The 18,262-nt window shown below is 39.3% G+C and overlaps 1 protein-coding gene across 1 annotated transcript in view; it reads left to right on the top strand.

The window, feature by feature from the left end:
* PDE11A (phosphodiesterase 11A) overlaps positions 1-18,262 on the top strand; it is a gene marked incomplete at both ends in the record, with an annotated part of 280,406 nt that overhangs the window by 103,667 nt on the left and 158,477 nt on the right. The window contains one exon of the mRNA XM_079783142.1: positions 7,897-7,961. Coding sequence (XP_079639268.1) covers positions 7,897-7,961 — 65 coding nt within the window. The remainder of the gene's footprint in view (positions 1-7,896; positions 7,962-18,262) is intronic.

An 18,262-nucleotide genomic window follows, 5' to 3' on the forward strand; every position in this document is an offset into this window, starting at 1 on the left:
TATAAATATGAAGCTAGTTCCTGGAGTTCATTTTCTAAATCATGAAACACAAACTACACTTATTTTCCAACATGTTCTTTAACTTCTTGGTTCATATGAAATACGCATACAGTTAAGCCATTGAACTAGATGAGCTCCCTGAATCCAACTCTCCAGAGAAAGAGATGGTGCTGGAACAGCCTGCAATTCAATCCTCGCCATCCTAAATGGATAGTAAAAATTGCTCCAGGCTTTCCTTGCTAATTTCCTTTCTTTCCATTTTCTCATCTTTCTTTCTTTAATTTTCCTTCTCCCTCTAAGGTAACTAACATAAACTCTGTTTGATTTTGTTCCAAGTGTTTTTTTCTAGAGTGCAAAATGGAAGGTATCTAAAAATTCTGTTGATTATCTGATGAGTGTATACATATGTATATACTCATCATTAATAATTAACATATCAGATTATATGTTTGTGTATATTAATTAACTTTATTAATAGTTATATCACTACATTAACTCAACTCACATCATTAATCATTTATATTAAATATATATGTTTAAGATAAATACATGATTAATGATGTGAGTTGAGTGTGAGAACAATAAATGATATAAGTTAAATATATGTATATGTTTACATGTTACATATGTGTTAAATCTGTGTATGGTGTACTTAAATATATACATATATTTAACATATTTAAATTATATATTGTATATCCTATATAATAAAGAGCTAAAATGCTAATTAAACCGGACAGCGGAATGACCTTGTGGAACGACCTTCTGGAACGACCAGTGGGCGGGGTTGGGGCCACCGGGCCATAAGGGCCGAGGCAGCTGGGGCTGTGAAGGCCTACTCTTGCGCAGATTTCGTGCATCGGGCCTCTAGTAAAATCTATACTAATAAAAGGGTAATATGCTAATTAGACTGGGAGACCTTCCAGATGTCCTTCCGGACAAAACCATGGTGGCGGGGCCAAGGCAGAGGCAGTTAGGGGTGATCAGGCCAGGAGGGGAGGGCAATTGGGTACGATCAGGCCAGCAGGGTGGGGGGGGGGCAATTGAGGGCGATCAGGTCAGCGGGGGGTGGGGGGGCAGTTGGGGGAGAGCAGGCTGGTGTGGGGGGGGAGGCAGTTGGGGGTGAGCAGGCCAGCAGGCAGAGTGGTTAGGGGCGATCAGGCAGGTGAGCGGTTAGGAGCCAGGATCCCGGATTGCTAGAAGGAGTGTCCGACTGCCGGACATCCCCCAAGGCATCCCAGATTGGAGAGGGTGCAGGCCAGGCTGAGGGATACCCCACCCCCACCCTGTGCATAAATTTCGTGCACCGGGCCACTAGTATATAATAATTATATGTAAAATCTCCAACTAATGAACTTCAGTCCCCACTGCCCATCTTCAACACATCCTGCCCAAAATCTTCACCACTTCTGAGATTTTGTTTCAGTTAATAGAGTCATGTAGTAACTCAAGCTAAAAACCAGAGTAGTTTCTAAGTCTTTCTTACTATCTGTATCCAATTTTCTCTAAGTTCTGTTGCTTTTATGTTGAAACATCATTTCTAGGCCCTCCTTCCCATTCCTTCTACTGGTATGTCTGCTCTGCTTTTACTAACCCCTGACCTTGATATTTTCCTCTTAACTCATTTCTTTGATCACAAACAGGGCACTCTTCCTTCCCATCAATTCTTAATAGCATTTCTAGTTTTCTTTCTAAAACATGCATCTGCCTCTCTTATGTTTTAAAACATTTAGTAACTGTCTGTTGTCTACACAATAAAGTTCAAACTGCCCAACATACATGGTCTATCACTTGTGCTATCAACTTAACTTTTGGTTCTCTTCTCTGTCTTCAGCCTCACTCTATTCCTTTCTTCTCTCTCCCACCACCCAACCTCCCCATGGTTAGCTTATGCAGGTATTTGCTCTGTATCTTTTGCACATATAGTTCCAGTGAAAGACAAAATGCACAGGGAAATTAAGGAAGTAATTTCATCCAGGTTATTGCAATAGGGAGAACATTCATTAATAAGGAACATCTCAAGGAAAAGGAAAGGTGTCTGGGGCTTTACAGAAGCATGTAGACAAGGAAGTTATCTGTATCATTTAAGTGCTTCTTGGGGGAGTCATGAGGAAGGATGGAGATAGGTCTAGGGCAGGGTGGACCTTTGAGGTTAACCATTTCTGGAAGACAAAACAGTAGGAGGTTTTCTTTATCATTACTGGTTTTTGGAAGCACAGGACTGAGGTGAAGTGCAACTCTATACTGACTATTGTCTGCAAACCCTGCCTCTTCTCATCTGTTGTCAGTCTTTCTCTTTTTAGCTCAGTGTCCTTGAAAACTAATCTCAACATACTGTGCCACTTGGGCTTTCTTGTTCTCTAGCTTCCAGTTGAGTTTTACAAACAAGAGGAATCAGCAGAAGATTCAAGGGCAGGAGGAGAGAGAGATTGGAGGTTTTTATTCCCTTGTTCTTTCTCTGCCAGTTGTAGAGATGGCTGGATTCTTGTAAGGCCCCTTTCCACAGCTCCAGCCCCTCTTTCCATGCCTCCTTCTCTCCCTCACACTCTGGTGTGTTCCCTTAGACCTAGGGCTGCTTTCCAAAGTGGCTAGCCCCTACTTTACAAAGTTGCCTATGCTTCTGTAACTAGCCCCTTTATTGAATTAGGTTTAGTTAACTCTATTGAGTGCTCTGTTTAATGCCAAATTTCTGATTTTGGAAAATTTTTCTCACTTCTCAGCCTAGAGCACTTTTAATATACTATACCATGGTGAAATGTTACATTTATGAATTACTTCCCCTCTATACTATGTTGTGAGTTAGTACCTGGTACACTAAGCATTTGATAAATGCTAATTGAGTGAATAAGTAATTTATCAAGAAGGATAGTAGTGGATGATCATTTAATCATTATTTTGCCCTTATGGAGTAGTCTTCTTATGGAAAAACAGAGGTTAAGAAAATGCTAATTTAAAAAGGGGGATAACTTAGATCATTTCTATTTTCTTTGTGGTGGTAGGAATGTCTATTTCAGCATGATTTTTTTTTTGGGGGGGGTATTTTTAAGTTGTTTTTTAAAAATGGAAAGGAGATCAGACCAACTAGTGCTTGATAAATATAAAATCAAAAAGACTTCTGTCCATGGAGCTTTTCCAAAGAACAGGCAGAGATGCGTAGGGATCTTCTGTTTACTTCGCTGTTGCATGCGCACTGCCTTCCCTGGGTGCAGTAACCAGGGCTGGTCAACAGCCAAAAGAGCTCGGACCACTTTGTTCAGTTTAATTGCCCTCTAAGCCGCTTCTGATATTTCTTTTATAAGAGTCTCTTTTTACTTAGTGTGTATAAGTGTATGTTTATTTATTTAATCTATGTTCATTTAGTGCATCTACAATAAGATCAAAATTGGATTTAAAGAATAAATTTTTAAAAATTAATAAAACAAAGAACCATACAATTGGTCCAAGTCACGAATAAAGCAGGAATTTTATTCTTTTTCATTTATGCTTTCATCTGTTTTTATTAGTTGTAATCTCCACAGTGAAACTATATATCCCATTAAATTTTATCAAAATAGTTCAAGTGTTTTTGCTATTGCTGTTTTTTAACCCAGGTGTCTGACTATAAATACTTTTCTACTTGAATGCATTATGTTTTTAATAAATTTCTAAGAATTATCACCCAAGGTGTGAAATTAGGGAATATCGTCTCCAACACTGTCCTCGCTTATGCCACCGATGACAAATTTGGGGCTTCCCAAGACCACCCTCAGCCTCAGTCATTTGCTGGAAGGGCTCACAGAACTCATGGTTATGGTTTATTAGGAAAGGATACAGGTTAAAATGAGCCATGGGAGAGATGCATGGGCAGAGTCCAGGAGGGTTCCAGCAGTGGAGCGTCCAGTTGGCTCTTTCCCAGCAGCAATGTGTGACAGCATGCATTAAGTACTGCCAAACAGGGAGGGTCACCTGAGCCTTGGCATCCAGATTCTTCACTGGAATTTGATCATCAAAATCTAGTTAGTTACCCATGTAGTGGACCTCAGTCTCCATCTCCTCCAAAGGTTAACTTATACCAGGTGATCCAAAGACCCCACCCCCAGATCACATTGTTGGTGTGGCTCAAAGCCCTCACCCTAAATCACATTATTACTATCTGGCTGGCCCAATGCACCTGGGTAAACAAAGGCACTTGGAATGGCTGGACATTCCAAGGGCTTAGAGGTCACCTCTCAGGAGCCAAGGGCAAAGGCCAGACCTTTCTCTGGGTAAGGTTAACTCTATTACACACAAGATCAACACCAAGGTTCACGAATCCAGTGTCTGACTTTGATCAGCACACCCTGGCCTGGTTTACTGGGGGACACAACTAGTACTCTCCATGATATGGAGTGCTAAGGTTGAAAGATGCATAATCCTTGGCTTTCCCTTTATTTGTTAAATATGAGTTTAGGAAATAAAATAAAACAAAATGTTACACCCTGGTTGTTGTTTTTTCAGCATGTGATTTATTTTAAAAGTTCTAACGTTTAAAAGGAATTAAAAGTTCTAACTGTTTAAAAGGAATTAAAAGTTCTAACGTTTAAAAGGAATTAAAAGTTCTAACGTTTAAAAGGAATTAAAAGTTTTAAAAGGAATTAAAAGTTCTAACGTTTTAGAAAAACATGTTTCTTCCTTTTCGTAGTTTTTAAAGTTCCTCTTTTTGCCATGATTGGTGTGTTTCAGTGGTTAGAGCATCAGCCTGAACACCAAAGGTTCTCGGATTCGATTCCTGGTCAAGGGTACATTACCTGGGTTACAGGTTCGATCCCCGGCCCTGGTGGGGCTCCTGCAGGAGGCAAACAATCAGCGTGTTTCACAATAATGTTTCTCCTTCCCTCCTTTCCTTCTACTCTACCATAAAATCAATGGAAAATTTATCCTCAAGGTGAGGATTAACAACAAAAATTGTTCCTCTTTCTTATTTCAAGAGTTCACACATTCTTGACATTTCATCATGAGGTACTTTTTTTATCTTATCCATTTTCTTTATGATTCTAGATCTATAAGTTTTATAGCTTTAAAATTTCAGGATTTTCTATTCCACTTTTTGTCTTTTTGTAAGCCGCTATCCCTCAGCAGTTGAAAAAAAAAATGTTTAAAAGATCTTTATTCTCTTTTAATCTCTGGACATCCCCCACATTTGTTTCCTAAGGCACAGACAGTTCCCCATTCTGCAAACATAAACACTTCTACTTTTTATCCTACTGTTGTCCTACCATTTTAACTTTAAGAATTATTTAGGGTATACCGGTAGTTTGAGGGATTTGTTATTTGGTGATAGCAAATAGTCTCTCTGTGGCTCCCTGGCCTTGTGAGATCTAAGAATATTCCAGGGAGCATTAATTTTGAGGAGACAGAACAAATTAAGCTCTTACCATAAAGTAAGCTCCATATACACAGGGATTTTTGTTAAAAATATATTTTTATTAATTTCAGAGAAGAAGGGAGAGGGAGAAACAGAAACATCCATGATGAGAGAGAATCATGGATTGGCTGCCTCCTGCACGCTCCCTACTGTGGATCGAGCCCACAACCCGGGCATGTGCCCTTACCAGGAATCGAACCTGGGCTGACGCTCTATCCAATGAACCAAACTGGCCAGGGCACACACAGGGATTTTCCCCCCTCCTCCCCACTTTTACATGTGTAGCCCCAGGGCCTATTGCTCAACTGACACCTAAAGACAATACATATTTGCTGTGTCAAAAAACTGCTTTCAAAAAGTTAAAAGCCTAACCTTTGCACAAATCTAAAGCAAGCATGTATTAAAGATTTATTGAATTCATTAATGAGAGAAACCAGCAACATGGTAAAGTCAGTTCTAAGGCAGGCCCTGAGAGAATGCTGGCATAAGACTGCTAGGTTAGATTTTAAAAATGGCTGCTATCATCCAGGCAACAAAATTGTTACTATGCGCTTATCTTTTCTACTGCCCCAAAATTATTTTCATTTCTACTTAGATAATCCATGTGCATAGCTATAGGACCAGAAAAGCCTTTGTGTAACATCAGGCTGTGAGAACCATTGCCTCAGCGGGTCCCAGTGCTGGCAATCACCCTGCTTACTTTGGACTTTTGCCTAGTTGTTGCCCATTCTGGGTCCCCCTCCTCAACATGTGTGTTCAAGCGATAGGCCTCATGATGACTTCCCCAGTTTTCCCCTTCCCTCCCTTCTGTTTGACCCAGCTACCTTTAAAATACCCAGTGATAGTGTTTCCTGAGTGCCACAAGCTCCCCTACCCATGACCCTCAATAAAGGCACACGGCCCTTGCTTTGCAATTTCCCTGCCTGCAATGGCCAAAATTTGGGTTTTGGGTGAAGGGTTGCTTACATATATGTCTGGTGCCTGTGCTGGGATGCTGGCCAGAGAATCCACATGGTATAGTGGACTCAAGGTGTTGGACTTCTCACATGGTGACTCAGGGCTCCAGGCACAAGGATTCCATCAAGTGAGGCAGAAACTGCATCACCTTTGATGACAACCTCAAAAGGCACATACTTCCACATACTCTGTTGGTCAAAGTGGTCAGAAACCCACCTAGATTCGAGGAGAGAGAGCATAGACCTACCATTTGGTCAGAAGGTGGCCGGGTCATTTCATGGAGAGGGATGTGGGCCAGGAGACATTGTTGTGCCATCTTTGGGAAATAGAATTTGCCACATTAGACAATATAATGAAATGTTTCATAGTTGTCAAGATTATTTTCTTGCAGTTGAGCTATTGTTCAAATTGCTCTGCTTTGAGCAAGTCAGATGCAATTTTCTTTGTGATGCCTTTTCTTTTATCTTTTTCCTAATGTTGCATTTTCTTAGTTTGGGTTCATTACCTCACAGATAAAGCGTTTTAAATATTTAAGCGATCCCCAGTTTCTAAATAGTTTTCTCAGGTGCCCATCAATTCCCTGCAAGTGGTTAATTTAAAAGGTTTTTGAAGCATGACTGCATCTGGCACAGGCAAATCTAAATGTCAACCTTGGAAGCATCCAGTGACTTTCAGATGATCCCTGTCCATATAAGGAAGTCGTTTTCAATCATGTAGCTTATCTTGTGAAAAGAGGACAGAGACAGTGCCTTTCCCACTCAACAAGTTTAGTGTGAAGAAACAGCTGGCCCTCCAGAGCATGCGGACTTGTTTCACTCCTAATTTCTCCATCTAGTTGTGCGAAACTGAGGATGAAAATCCCTACTTTACAGAGTTGTAATAGGGAAATTAAACAAAGAAGCTTCTGACCTAGGGCATGGTTCATAGTAAGAGCCAATGGTAGCTAATAATAAGAGCTACCTTTACATTTTCTGTGACCATAAATCCTTTCAATGTAATAAATCTTGATCAAGCTCTTTCGGTGGGTGTGCTGGTTTCACTGGACAGGTCCGTGGGGAAGTGTCCACACTGGGGATGATCTTTGAAGAAGGTGACTTCCTCCTCTTTACCCATTGGGCATTGGCAGCAAAACGTTCACTTGAGAGCCATGATGAAGGTAACTTCAGGAGCTTGAGGTTGATTGACAGAGGGCATCCTTTTTAAAAGGTGGTTAGCCTTCATGGATGTTGATTGGGTTGATAAAAGGACAGTAAAAAAAATGGTACTCAAATGAGATGTCCCTTGCCTGCCCACCACAGAATAGTACTCACCTTATTGTAAAATATATATATAGTTAGTAAGATGTAATAAAACTTTGAAATATATGTTATGTAAGAAGAAAACACAAGATGTAGGATAGAATTTTCTTCCGTCCCTTGGGGTTTCTTCATTTAAAAACCCTCTTTAATCTCCAATTGTTGTAATGGCCATTATGAAGATTGAAACTGTTTCCTGCATTGTTTTAAACTGCGAGAAAGCCTTAATTGACTTGAATTTGTTGTCTTTCTGTGTGGCAGGTGGTGAAGTTTACCAAATCCTTTGAATTGCTGTCCCCCAAGTGCAGTGCCGAAGCTGAGAACAGGTAGGGCGTGTGAGTTTCAGGTTTGTCTTTTGATCCTTGTCTTCTGTCCTTGGGGTTGGCAGCATTGCATATATTCCTTGAGGAGAGGAGTTGTTCTTTTTTTAGACCAGCAAGTATAGCCAAATAGCATCACTGTTCTGTCTTTCAGGGCTTAAACAAAAACTATAATTTAAAAATACATGTGTATACATCTAAAGCTGTTAATGAATGGAGTCAATTTTTAGATATTTCCTAACTACACAGACAGACTATTTTTCTGCTTTATTCTGTCCTTCATTTCTCTTCTTCCTTTCTTGTTTCCTTATATCTGGGTAATAGCATCCCTTGGGGAAAAGGAGTGAGAGTTTCTAGTCATTCACGTTTTTGTCTCTAATGTATCTTTGAGGCTCTAACAGGCTAAAAGTGAGGGTTGGGAACAATCAGTGACTTTCTGTTAGCTTTGCACAGCCCTGAATAATAGCTGGGCTGCTACAAAAAATGTATTCTCTTTATTTTTGTCATCTCTAGAGGAAAGGCTAAAAATAGTAAAATTGACCAAAATGCAGAAATATGGAGAAAGACAGGTAAAGTGCTCAGGACAGCATGATGATGATAATGATGAAACTGATACTAATGTTAGCAAGATGAACAGCTTTCATTTTCTGATTGCTAAGTACGGCAGGTACTAGTCTAATCCTCAAATAATCCTGTGAAGTAGGCATTGTACCCTTGCATGACAGAGGAGAAAACCAAGGCTCAGTGAATATCTACTGGGTTAATATTTCCAAAATCTTGCCCATCAGTTAGAATCAAACTTGGAGAACTTGGTAAAAACTAAATTCTCAGGACCCAAACTGAGACATTTTGATTCACTATGCTGAAAGTGAAGTCCAAAAGATCTATGTATTCAAAAGGCTCCCTGGGTAATGCCTGTTTCAAGGGTAATTTGATTTTATACATCATTGCCTTTGAGTTCAGAAATAGAAATCAGTAAATTAAAATGGACACTTTATTTAGTTACTTCACTTTTCATCAAGTTTAAAAGAAGCCTTTGTTACATACTGTACAATTCCATTTGTAGGGCATTCCTAAGAATAGAAAGCAGGCCAGTAGTTGTTAGGAGCTGGAGAAGGAGAGAGGGGTTTACTATGAAGTGGTACAGGGGAATTTTGGGTTGTGATGAAACTATTCTATATTTTGCTTGCGATAGTGGTTGAGCATTGACTTATGAACCAAGAGGTCACAGTTCGATTTCCAGTCAGGGCACATGCCCAAGTTTCAGGCTCCAGGTTCGGGCTCGATCCCCAGTAGGGTTGTGCAGGAGGCAGCCTATCAATGATTCTCTCTCATCATTAATGTTTCTTTCTCTCTCTCCCTCTCCTTCTATCTTCCTCTCCCTTCTCTGAAATCAATAAAAAAATTTTTTTTAAAGAATAAGTGGAAAAAAAGGGTAAATTTTACTGTCTATAAATTACACTTTAAAATGGGAAAAAGAAACCTTTTTAAGACCTTTTTGTTTTTTGTATTTATGTTTAAATCTATATATAATGTTAGCTAATCTATATCTAAAATATATTTATACATAGAAAATTACTGATGATTTGTTCAGTAATTTTCCTAAAATTTTAATGTAAAATCACATGAAATATACTGGGGAAAAATACCTATTCATGCTTACTCCTTTACCTAGTCATGGCCTCAAATAAGTTATCTCTTTCATATATGAAGGGGAAAAGCTTTATGGAATTATTAAAACACATTTGAAGTCCTAATACTTCACTGTTGTTCTTTTCTATGCTGTTGATTGTGTCCTCATAGTCACTGCAGAGTTAAATATTCTTGGTCTTTTGATTATTTTTAATGCCCAAAGGACTGCCATGTCAAAATGAGATGACCCAAGGCCCAGACTGCCCTTGGCAAACTTTCTAATAATAAAGAAAGAAAGGTCAGATTGTCTTTAAAGAGACATTTGAAAAGTGCCTTTGAACTTTGACATTATGAGATAGTCCTCTTAATCATTCTATTTATGGACTTTAAATTAATGTAGAATGTTCATTTATCTCAGAAGACCTTTCCTGCATTGTCTAGTAATTTTCCTCTTGTAGATATGGGATCCTTTGGTCATTTGTTGGGAGTTAAAGGGAAAAAGACAAGTGGCTTTAGCATTTACTTCGCCAATGGCCATGGAAGAGACATTGAAATAGGCTATCAGTCTACAAATCACAGCCTGCTCTCAACACCTTGTAAATCTCTCCTTAACCTTTCATCACTTAACATCTTCACTACAGGTAGTGTCCATTGGATACCTTAGTCCTCTGGTTAGTGCCTGTGGCTTCATTCATCAATGTTTTAGGGTACCATTTCAATTCTGATGAACTCTTGTTTAAGGCTTGCTGAGTTTTATATGGTCCTTGAAGACTTTTCTAAAAACCAGTTTTGTTGCTGACTCATCATTTCTGTTTATTTTCTTATGTGACTAACTCCTTTGTCATGGCCAGTCTCCTCTTGGTCTCCATGTAAGTAATACCAAATCCTTAAGCCCTGGCCGGGTAGCTCAGTTCATTAGAGCATCAGCTTGATATGCTAAGGTTGTGAGTTCAATCCCAGGTGAGGGCACATACAATAAGCAACCAATGAATGCATAAATTGGTTGCTTACTGATTGTGAAACAACAATAACGTCTCTCTCTCTCTCTCTCTCTCTCTCTCTCTCTCAAATCAATAAATAAAAAATAAAAAATAAATAAAATCCGTGACAATTCCATCAGTGATAAGATTACCATGATATCATAATGGGCTTCTTCCACTGATAGGGAGTTCTGATTGTTAGAAAGGTATGTTAGAAAGGCAATTGAATTACATTTCTACAACTTCCACTTGTTTGTTCTAAATTTGTCCATTGGCAATCATTATTCTTTGGTTAATTTTATTTCTTCATTCACTAGCCACATATTCAGTACCTACTCTGTGCTGGGTACTCTGATAGGTAATGGGGCTGCAGAGACTTTTAAAAAATCATCAGTCTCAGTCTTCAAGGATCTCAAGGCCAATTTACATGGGTGGGAGTAGGTTAAGAATATAATATAAGCATAACCAGATTTGCCAGGCCTCCAGACCATGGCTATAGAGTCCCATTAACAGTGATAATGTATACTTGGCTGTTTGGTCATTTTCCCCTTATAGTTTAAGACCCACAGTCCCTTGCCAAAGCCACTCTTGAAGTAGTTCTGAGAATCCCTGAGATTAAAAACAAAAAAACAATTTTATTGCTAATTCATCATTTCTTCCAAGTGCCTACCCTTAAGTCCTCTCCCTCTAGACATGGCAGAACAGCATCTGCTGGGCTTCCTTGACCACTCCAGAATTCCTGTGGGCATAACTGGACTCCTCACCAGTGTTGTGTCCCCAGAACTGTCTCAGATGCACTGGTGACCTTTCCAAACCTGAGCAAGACTGGGTAATTCGTGCCAAAGCAGGAAGAAAGCTCACTTTCCCTACCATGTGTTCTAGTTTGTTGCATGGCCACAACACAGCCCTTTTGTTGAGATCACTTTTATGAGATGAATGGTATCTCACCTGTTGCTTTCAAGATTTTCTGTTTGTAACTGGCTTTCAACAGTTTGATCAGGATCTGTTTAGGTAGGGATCCCTTTGAGTTTATCCTACTTGGAGTATGTTGAGCTTTTTGAATGTATAGATTAATGTTTATTTTAATCAAATATGGGAAGTTTTCAGCCATTATTTATTCAAATATTATTTCTGCCCTCTTTCCTCTCCTCCTGTTATGCATATGTTCATATGCTTGAGGTGTCTCACATATCTTTGAGACTCTTCATTTTTATGTATTTAATTTTTCTGTTCCTAAATCTAGGTATTTTCAGTTATTCTATCTTCAAGTTTGGTGATTCTTCCTCCTGGCTTCTGCTGTTGAATCCTCATAGTGAATTTTTCATTTCAGTGTTATACTTTTCAATTCCAGATCTATTACTTGGTTCTTTTTCAAAATAATTTCCATCTCTTATTAATATTGTATATTTGGTGAGACACTGTTATCATATTTTCTTTACGTTTTTTGATATAATTCTCTTTAGTATTTTTAACAATTTATAGTAGATAATTTAAAGTCTGTGTCTAGTAAATTCATCTGGGCTTCAGGGACAGTTTCTTTTGACTGTATGGGGGAGGGGGAAGTGGATCACTGTTTTTTTCCTGTATACTTTCTAATTCTTTGTACAACTCATTTTTTTTTTGGTTGAAAACTGAATATTTTAAATAATATGATGTGGAAACTCTAGAAATTAAATTTGTTCCTCACTCACTCCATCTAGGGTTTGTTATTGTTTCTATTTGCTGCTGTTTGTTATTTAGTGACATCCCTGAACTATTTATTTCTTGTGGTGTGGCAACTGAATTCTCTTCTTGGTTAGGTTAATTGTCAGCTAATGACTCAACAGAAATTTTCTTGAAAGCTTTGAGCCAGTAAATCTTCCAGCCTTGCTGAGGGGATCTGTGTGCATCTGTGGAATACCTTCATTTTTTTGACAGAAAGTTTACTTAGCTTTCACTTTCTACTTACAGAATTTCAAGGTCAGCCAGAGTTGAGAGATTAAGGCCTTTTCAGGTATTTCCTGAGCATACATAGAACTCTACTAGTGTGCATGCCCTTCTAGATTTCCAAAAATATGTCAGAGCTTTTCAAAACCCCCTAGGAATATTTTATTCTCCTGCTTCTTTTAATTTTTCTGGTCAGCTTCTTATCAGTTAGCTGCTGCAACTGTTACGCCTGCCTAAGGCAATTGCAGTGTTTCTGGGTTTTAACCCCCCACAAATGCCCTAGGGGTAAACTCTGTCCTCCATAGGTCAGCTCCAAGCCAGGTGGAATAAAGGCAAGCTCTGTGAGTGGAGATTTCCATGGAGCTGCCAGACAGGTCAAATAATGACAATTATCTGGGGATAGGACTGGTGGGGAGCTCCAAATCAGTTTTCTCTGTGCCAGTGGCTACTAAGCTGCTGTTTTTCACAGCTAATATGATTATGAGACTGTTGTTTTCACAGCTTCGCTGGAGCTGGGAAGGAGAGATGGCAGAACAAGTTAAAATACCACAAAACTTGCTGTCTTTACAAAGATTCAGCTGTTTTTGTTGAATAAACACTCTGGATTTTTGCAAGCCTTTCCTTAATTTCCGGAGTTCTCAAAAAGTTGCTTTTGAAAATTTTTGCTAGTGTTCCCACTGTTTTTATGGAACAACAAATTTTCAGTGGTTTCTACTCTGTCAATTTGGAAGGCTTCTCCTCTCTTTTTTTTTTTTACCTTCTTTTTAATTTCTGTATTACCTAGAGTAATAGAGAATGTTAGACACACTTACATACTGATATAAGACATTATTTCCACAGCATATTATGAATGTATCCTTTTTCTTCAGCCGTCTTCTTCAAGGATCTTCTTTCTTGTACTGTGCTAGGGAACATGAACTGGATATTTTCTATAAAAAAATATGGTATCTCTTCTAATTTAAAGGAAATAATAAAAACCTTGAAAACATTAAAAATTAAAACAGCACCATCACCACTACCACCAGTCATCTTGGAACATAAGCAAGATTTATGCTCCTATGTGACTTTAACAAGAACATTAGGACATTTTTTTTTTTTTACTGTTCATTGTCTGACAAATTCAGGACCGCTGAACCTCTTTATACCAGTACTTACTGTTCCTGTTGAAGAAGAGAGATCCAGATGGCCCTGGAGGCTCATTTCTACCCCCTTTCAGTTGTTTAGCAAAGAAGTGGCTCAGCAGGTCTGAGTTAGTTCAATGGAAGAAGACAAGACTGGTTCCAGACACTGAGCTCTGAGGCTCCCTCTCGGCATCAAGGCCACTTTTTAATATTTTATTGATTTTAGAGAGGAAGGGAGAGGGAGGGAGAGAGATAGAAACATCAATGATGAGAGAGAATCATTGATCGGCTGCCTCCTGCACGCCCCTACTGGAGATCGAGCCTGCAACCCAGGCATGTGCCCTTGGCCGGAATCGAACCTGGGACCCTTCAGTCCACAGGCCGATGCTCTATCCATTGAGCCAAATCAGCTAGGGCCAAGGCCACTTCTTTACCAGGAAGCTCCATTGTTACAGAGTTACCCAGACACTTCCTGCATTCTGTCCCTAAAAATGCAGAGTGTTATGATTTTGGGATGTTTCTACTGAAACTCTTTATATCTGACCTAACCACACCTCTCAGGGAACCATGTCACTGTGATACTTCTGGGCTTGCATGTTCCTTCCCCACTCCCCAAATAACCTCATTTTCTAAAACCCTCCACCACAGTAGTGTGTATGTGTCCATGTCCCATTTGTATGTTAACTATAAAAACTAAACATCGTGAAGGAGAGGAAATATTTGTCATGAAGTTGTATCCCTTTCAAACTCTTAAGAATCTCAAGGACACATATTTCCCAAGCATCTAACATTTACCTCAAAGATATGTAATTTTCTTCTTTTCTTTTTCATGCCTTTGAACATGAAAATTCAAACAAAAGACAAACCCTTTCATTACCCCTATTCATTTCAGACCAGTGGGCTTGTCACTCTAGTAAACCTGTCAGGAAGGAGAATGAAAGCTATAAAAACATTCTATGAACAACAAGATGCATGAATAAGCACTGAGATCAAGCATAATAAAGTAGCCTATGTGGGTCAGCTGTCCCTTAGATTGATGCTACGTAGTAAATAGAATTATGGCAACTCCGAAACCTTAACAATGGCTTTTATATTTGACTAGAGGCCCAGTGCATGAAACTCATGCACTGGGGGGGGGAGGGGTCCCTCAGCCCAGCCTGCACCCTCTCGCAGTCCGGGGAGCCCTTGGGGGATGTCTGACTGATGGCTTAGGCCCGCTCCCCCTGGGGAGCGGGCCTAAGCTGGCAGTCGGACATCCTTAGAGCTGCTGTGAAGGTGGGAGAGGCTCCCACCACCACCGCTGCGCTCGCCAGCTGTGAGCCCGGCTCAGGGCTTCTGGCTGAGTGGCGCTCCCCCTGTGGGAGCACACTGACCACCAGTGGGAAGCTCCTGCATCGAGCATCTGCCCCCTGGTGGTCAGTGGGCATCATAGCGACCGGTTGTTCAGCTGTTCAGTTGATTTACATATTAGCCTTTTATTATATAGGATTCTTTTACTTTCGGTGGCCTCTCATTTAACATGCTTTACTTAATATTTTCACACAGTGAGCCCACTTTTCCACTTTTGTTGTGTAGACATAGGCCCAGGACTTGTTGGGAAGATATGTCCTCAATCCAGACCAAATGGATGGAGGTGGCTGCAGTGTTCCCAAGGAGAGGTGCAGAGGACCCACTTGAACATCTAGCAGGATATAATTCTAACTGTGTGCTCTCTTATCAGTGGTTTTGCCAGCTAGCATATTGTCTCTTCAGCACCTCTCCAAATCTGACAATGATGCCATGGTAAAAAACAGTAACATCTCTCCTGCCCTAGGAAATGAAAGGTAAAACAGAGTGTGTCTTACCTTGGTGTTTTAATAAAAGAAATACTAGTATATTTGTGGTATAAGGAACTGATGGAGAGGTTTCTATGTGCCATGCATTCTTCAACATTATATTATTATATCCTCAAAACAGCCCTATAAAAATGTGTTTTATTTCTCTTATTTTCCATTAGAGTTACTAAACTTTATCTGTAGTTTCACAGCTAGGAAATGTTGGACCAAGATAAAAAAAAGAAAAACCCCCAGATTTGCTTGGCTGTGAAACCAATCAGTTGTCACTAGATGATGAAAAATTGTAGGCACCAACCACTCATAGCAATGCCAAGAGTCACAACACACTTCCCCAAAGTGACACCAACTATGTGGAGTAGTAAATCTCATCATTCTAATTGTGCAACTTGAGGAAATGAAGGATAGAATGTGTGTTCTTTAGTCACCATGTCTTAATTTCTGATAACACAGAATGTTTAAAATGAGAGAAGAGTATGATGAAGTGTCCTCAGGCAAAACCTTAAAGGCAAGTCCAATTAGAGATCATGAAAAGCTTCAAGGAACTTCTGCAACTTAGAGCATATTTCTCTCCTACCACAGTGTAAGAACTGACAGGCTGCTTTTGCTTGCTAATTAAACTTGCATTACTTTTTGTGACTAAAAGATTTGTTTAGTAACCTTCAAAGATATACTGAAGCCAGTAGGAGATTATTAATGTCCCTGTTTTGGGTATTTGAGAGTCTCCTACTGAGGTCCTAGCTTTGAGTCCCACTGATATTGACTTAGTTTCTTAATCTCTTAATTGAAAGACAACTTCAAATAATGTTGCCTAGCTTGAGGCTTCCAGAAGGGCCCAGGGCTTACCTGAGAAGGAAACATAAGGAATGGAGTTTGTCTTTGTGAACCAACATTCAGATAGACCTCTTCTGAATGAAGCAAAATGGTGAATAGTACAGGCACAACCTATAGATCAAAAATAAGTTTTTGTTTGCAAAGCATAAAAATATCTGTGCTAAAGAGTACTTGGAGTGTCTGATTTTTCACCTCTCTGAATCCTACCCCCAATGGATAATACTCAAGCTGTCAGAGGGCAATTGACAATGAGAAGATAGATTGTGCCTATGTTGAACCTAATGTTCCTAAACCAAGTATCTATTTTTAGTTAATGCTGACAATTTTTATTAATGATTGTTAGCACATTGAGGAAAGTGTGTTAATTCAGTTTGAAAAATCTGAGGTGCCTGGGGATAATCTGAAGGATGTATCTAGAAAGTACTTGGAGATATATATATATGGAATTTAGGACTCAATGGGCTGCTGATATGGATGTAGGAATCATCAGCATATGTGTGGTTGTGGATGCAAAATATGTTCATGAAATCACACAATATATTGCTTGACCTCCTCTATTGTAGCCTTATTCATCATTTTCACCATGTATCTTGTTTTAGCTCTACTGTTAATCATATCAGTACAGAAAACCTCACACTTCTAAAGCTTTACTCATGCTGTGGTTTTGTCTGAATTGTTTTTACTTTCTCTACCAGATGAACTCTTACTAATCCTATAAAGACCAGCTTAGACCAACTTCTTTTGTGAAGTGCTTCTCCAAATACAATTCCCAACCCAACCAGAATTGATCCTTCTTTTCTCTGTTCCCATAATATCTTGTATATCCTTCCATTTGGGTATTAATCACAATCCATTGTCATTGTTTGTGAGCTTCCTAAAAGTATGGGCCCTTTAGCTTCTGCCTATACCTCTTTGTGTATAAGTTAGGGCAGGATGAGCTGACCATCCACATATAGATGGGTTCCCATGTGCCAACAACTCCTTTCAGCAAAAAGTCAAAGACCCTTATTGATCACTTCATGCAAGATTAATCCCTCTACTGTCTTGTAGTTAGTGGGGGTCCAATCAATGGTCATTCTTGAAAGAGTAAAGTAATGGGAGTCTGTAGTGAAGACTAGAGTAAACTCTAGCGTTAAGAACACAAACGTCAATCCAGACACAGTCTAATGATTAACATCATTTTATTCAGATATTTTATCTTGCAATTTGGAGACTCGCTTTGAGAATTAATTCTAAAAACTAGTCAAGTTTATCTTCATACAGTTCTCTGTGTTTGAACCTTTAGCTAAGGGGGTTTTTCAGACAGTCAAAGATGGTGAAGTTACTTGTTCTGTGGTATTTTATTTTGTCTTGTTTTGCTTTACTTGTATCGATTTTTCTCCTACACTACTTGGCAACTTGTCAACCCTGAGGTTTCTATCTACCTCACTGACCCTCACTTCAGGAGCAGCCATATTTTCTGTAATAGGGCAATTCCCTTTTATATCTCCACAGTCAGAACTCATATCTGAGCTCACAAAGCTCTGTTTGAAGTCAGTCTGAGTCTCCCACTTGGAAGCAAGATGCCACTGAAGGAGAATGTAAACTGCAGCCCTTCACAGAAACTCATTTAAAAACCTACATCTTCCTATGCACCTGCTTCTAGTAAAAAGCAACCTAAAGGATTTACTTGCAATTCATTTGTTGTTATAAATTAATCCTAGAATTAAAATAAGTGAATGGGTAATTTTTACTTTTTAAGGAGTATCATTGAAGTTTGTTTATTTTTATTTTTATTTTTTTACTATTCTTTTTTTTTTTTTAAATATATTTTATTGATTTTTTACAGAGAGGAAGGGAGAGGGATAGAAAGCTAGAAACATCGATGAGAGAGAAACATCGACCAGCTGCCTCCTGCACATCCCCCACTGGGGATATGCCTGCAACCAATGTACATGCCCTTGACCAGAATCGAACCTGGGGCCCTTCAGTCCACAGACCGA

Source organism: Cnephaeus nilssonii (genome assembly GCF_951640355.1).
Source record: "Cnephaeus nilssonii genome assembly, chromosome: 10".
NCBI lineage: Eukaryota > Metazoa > Chordata > Mammalia > Chiroptera > Vespertilionidae > Cnephaeus > Cnephaeus nilssonii.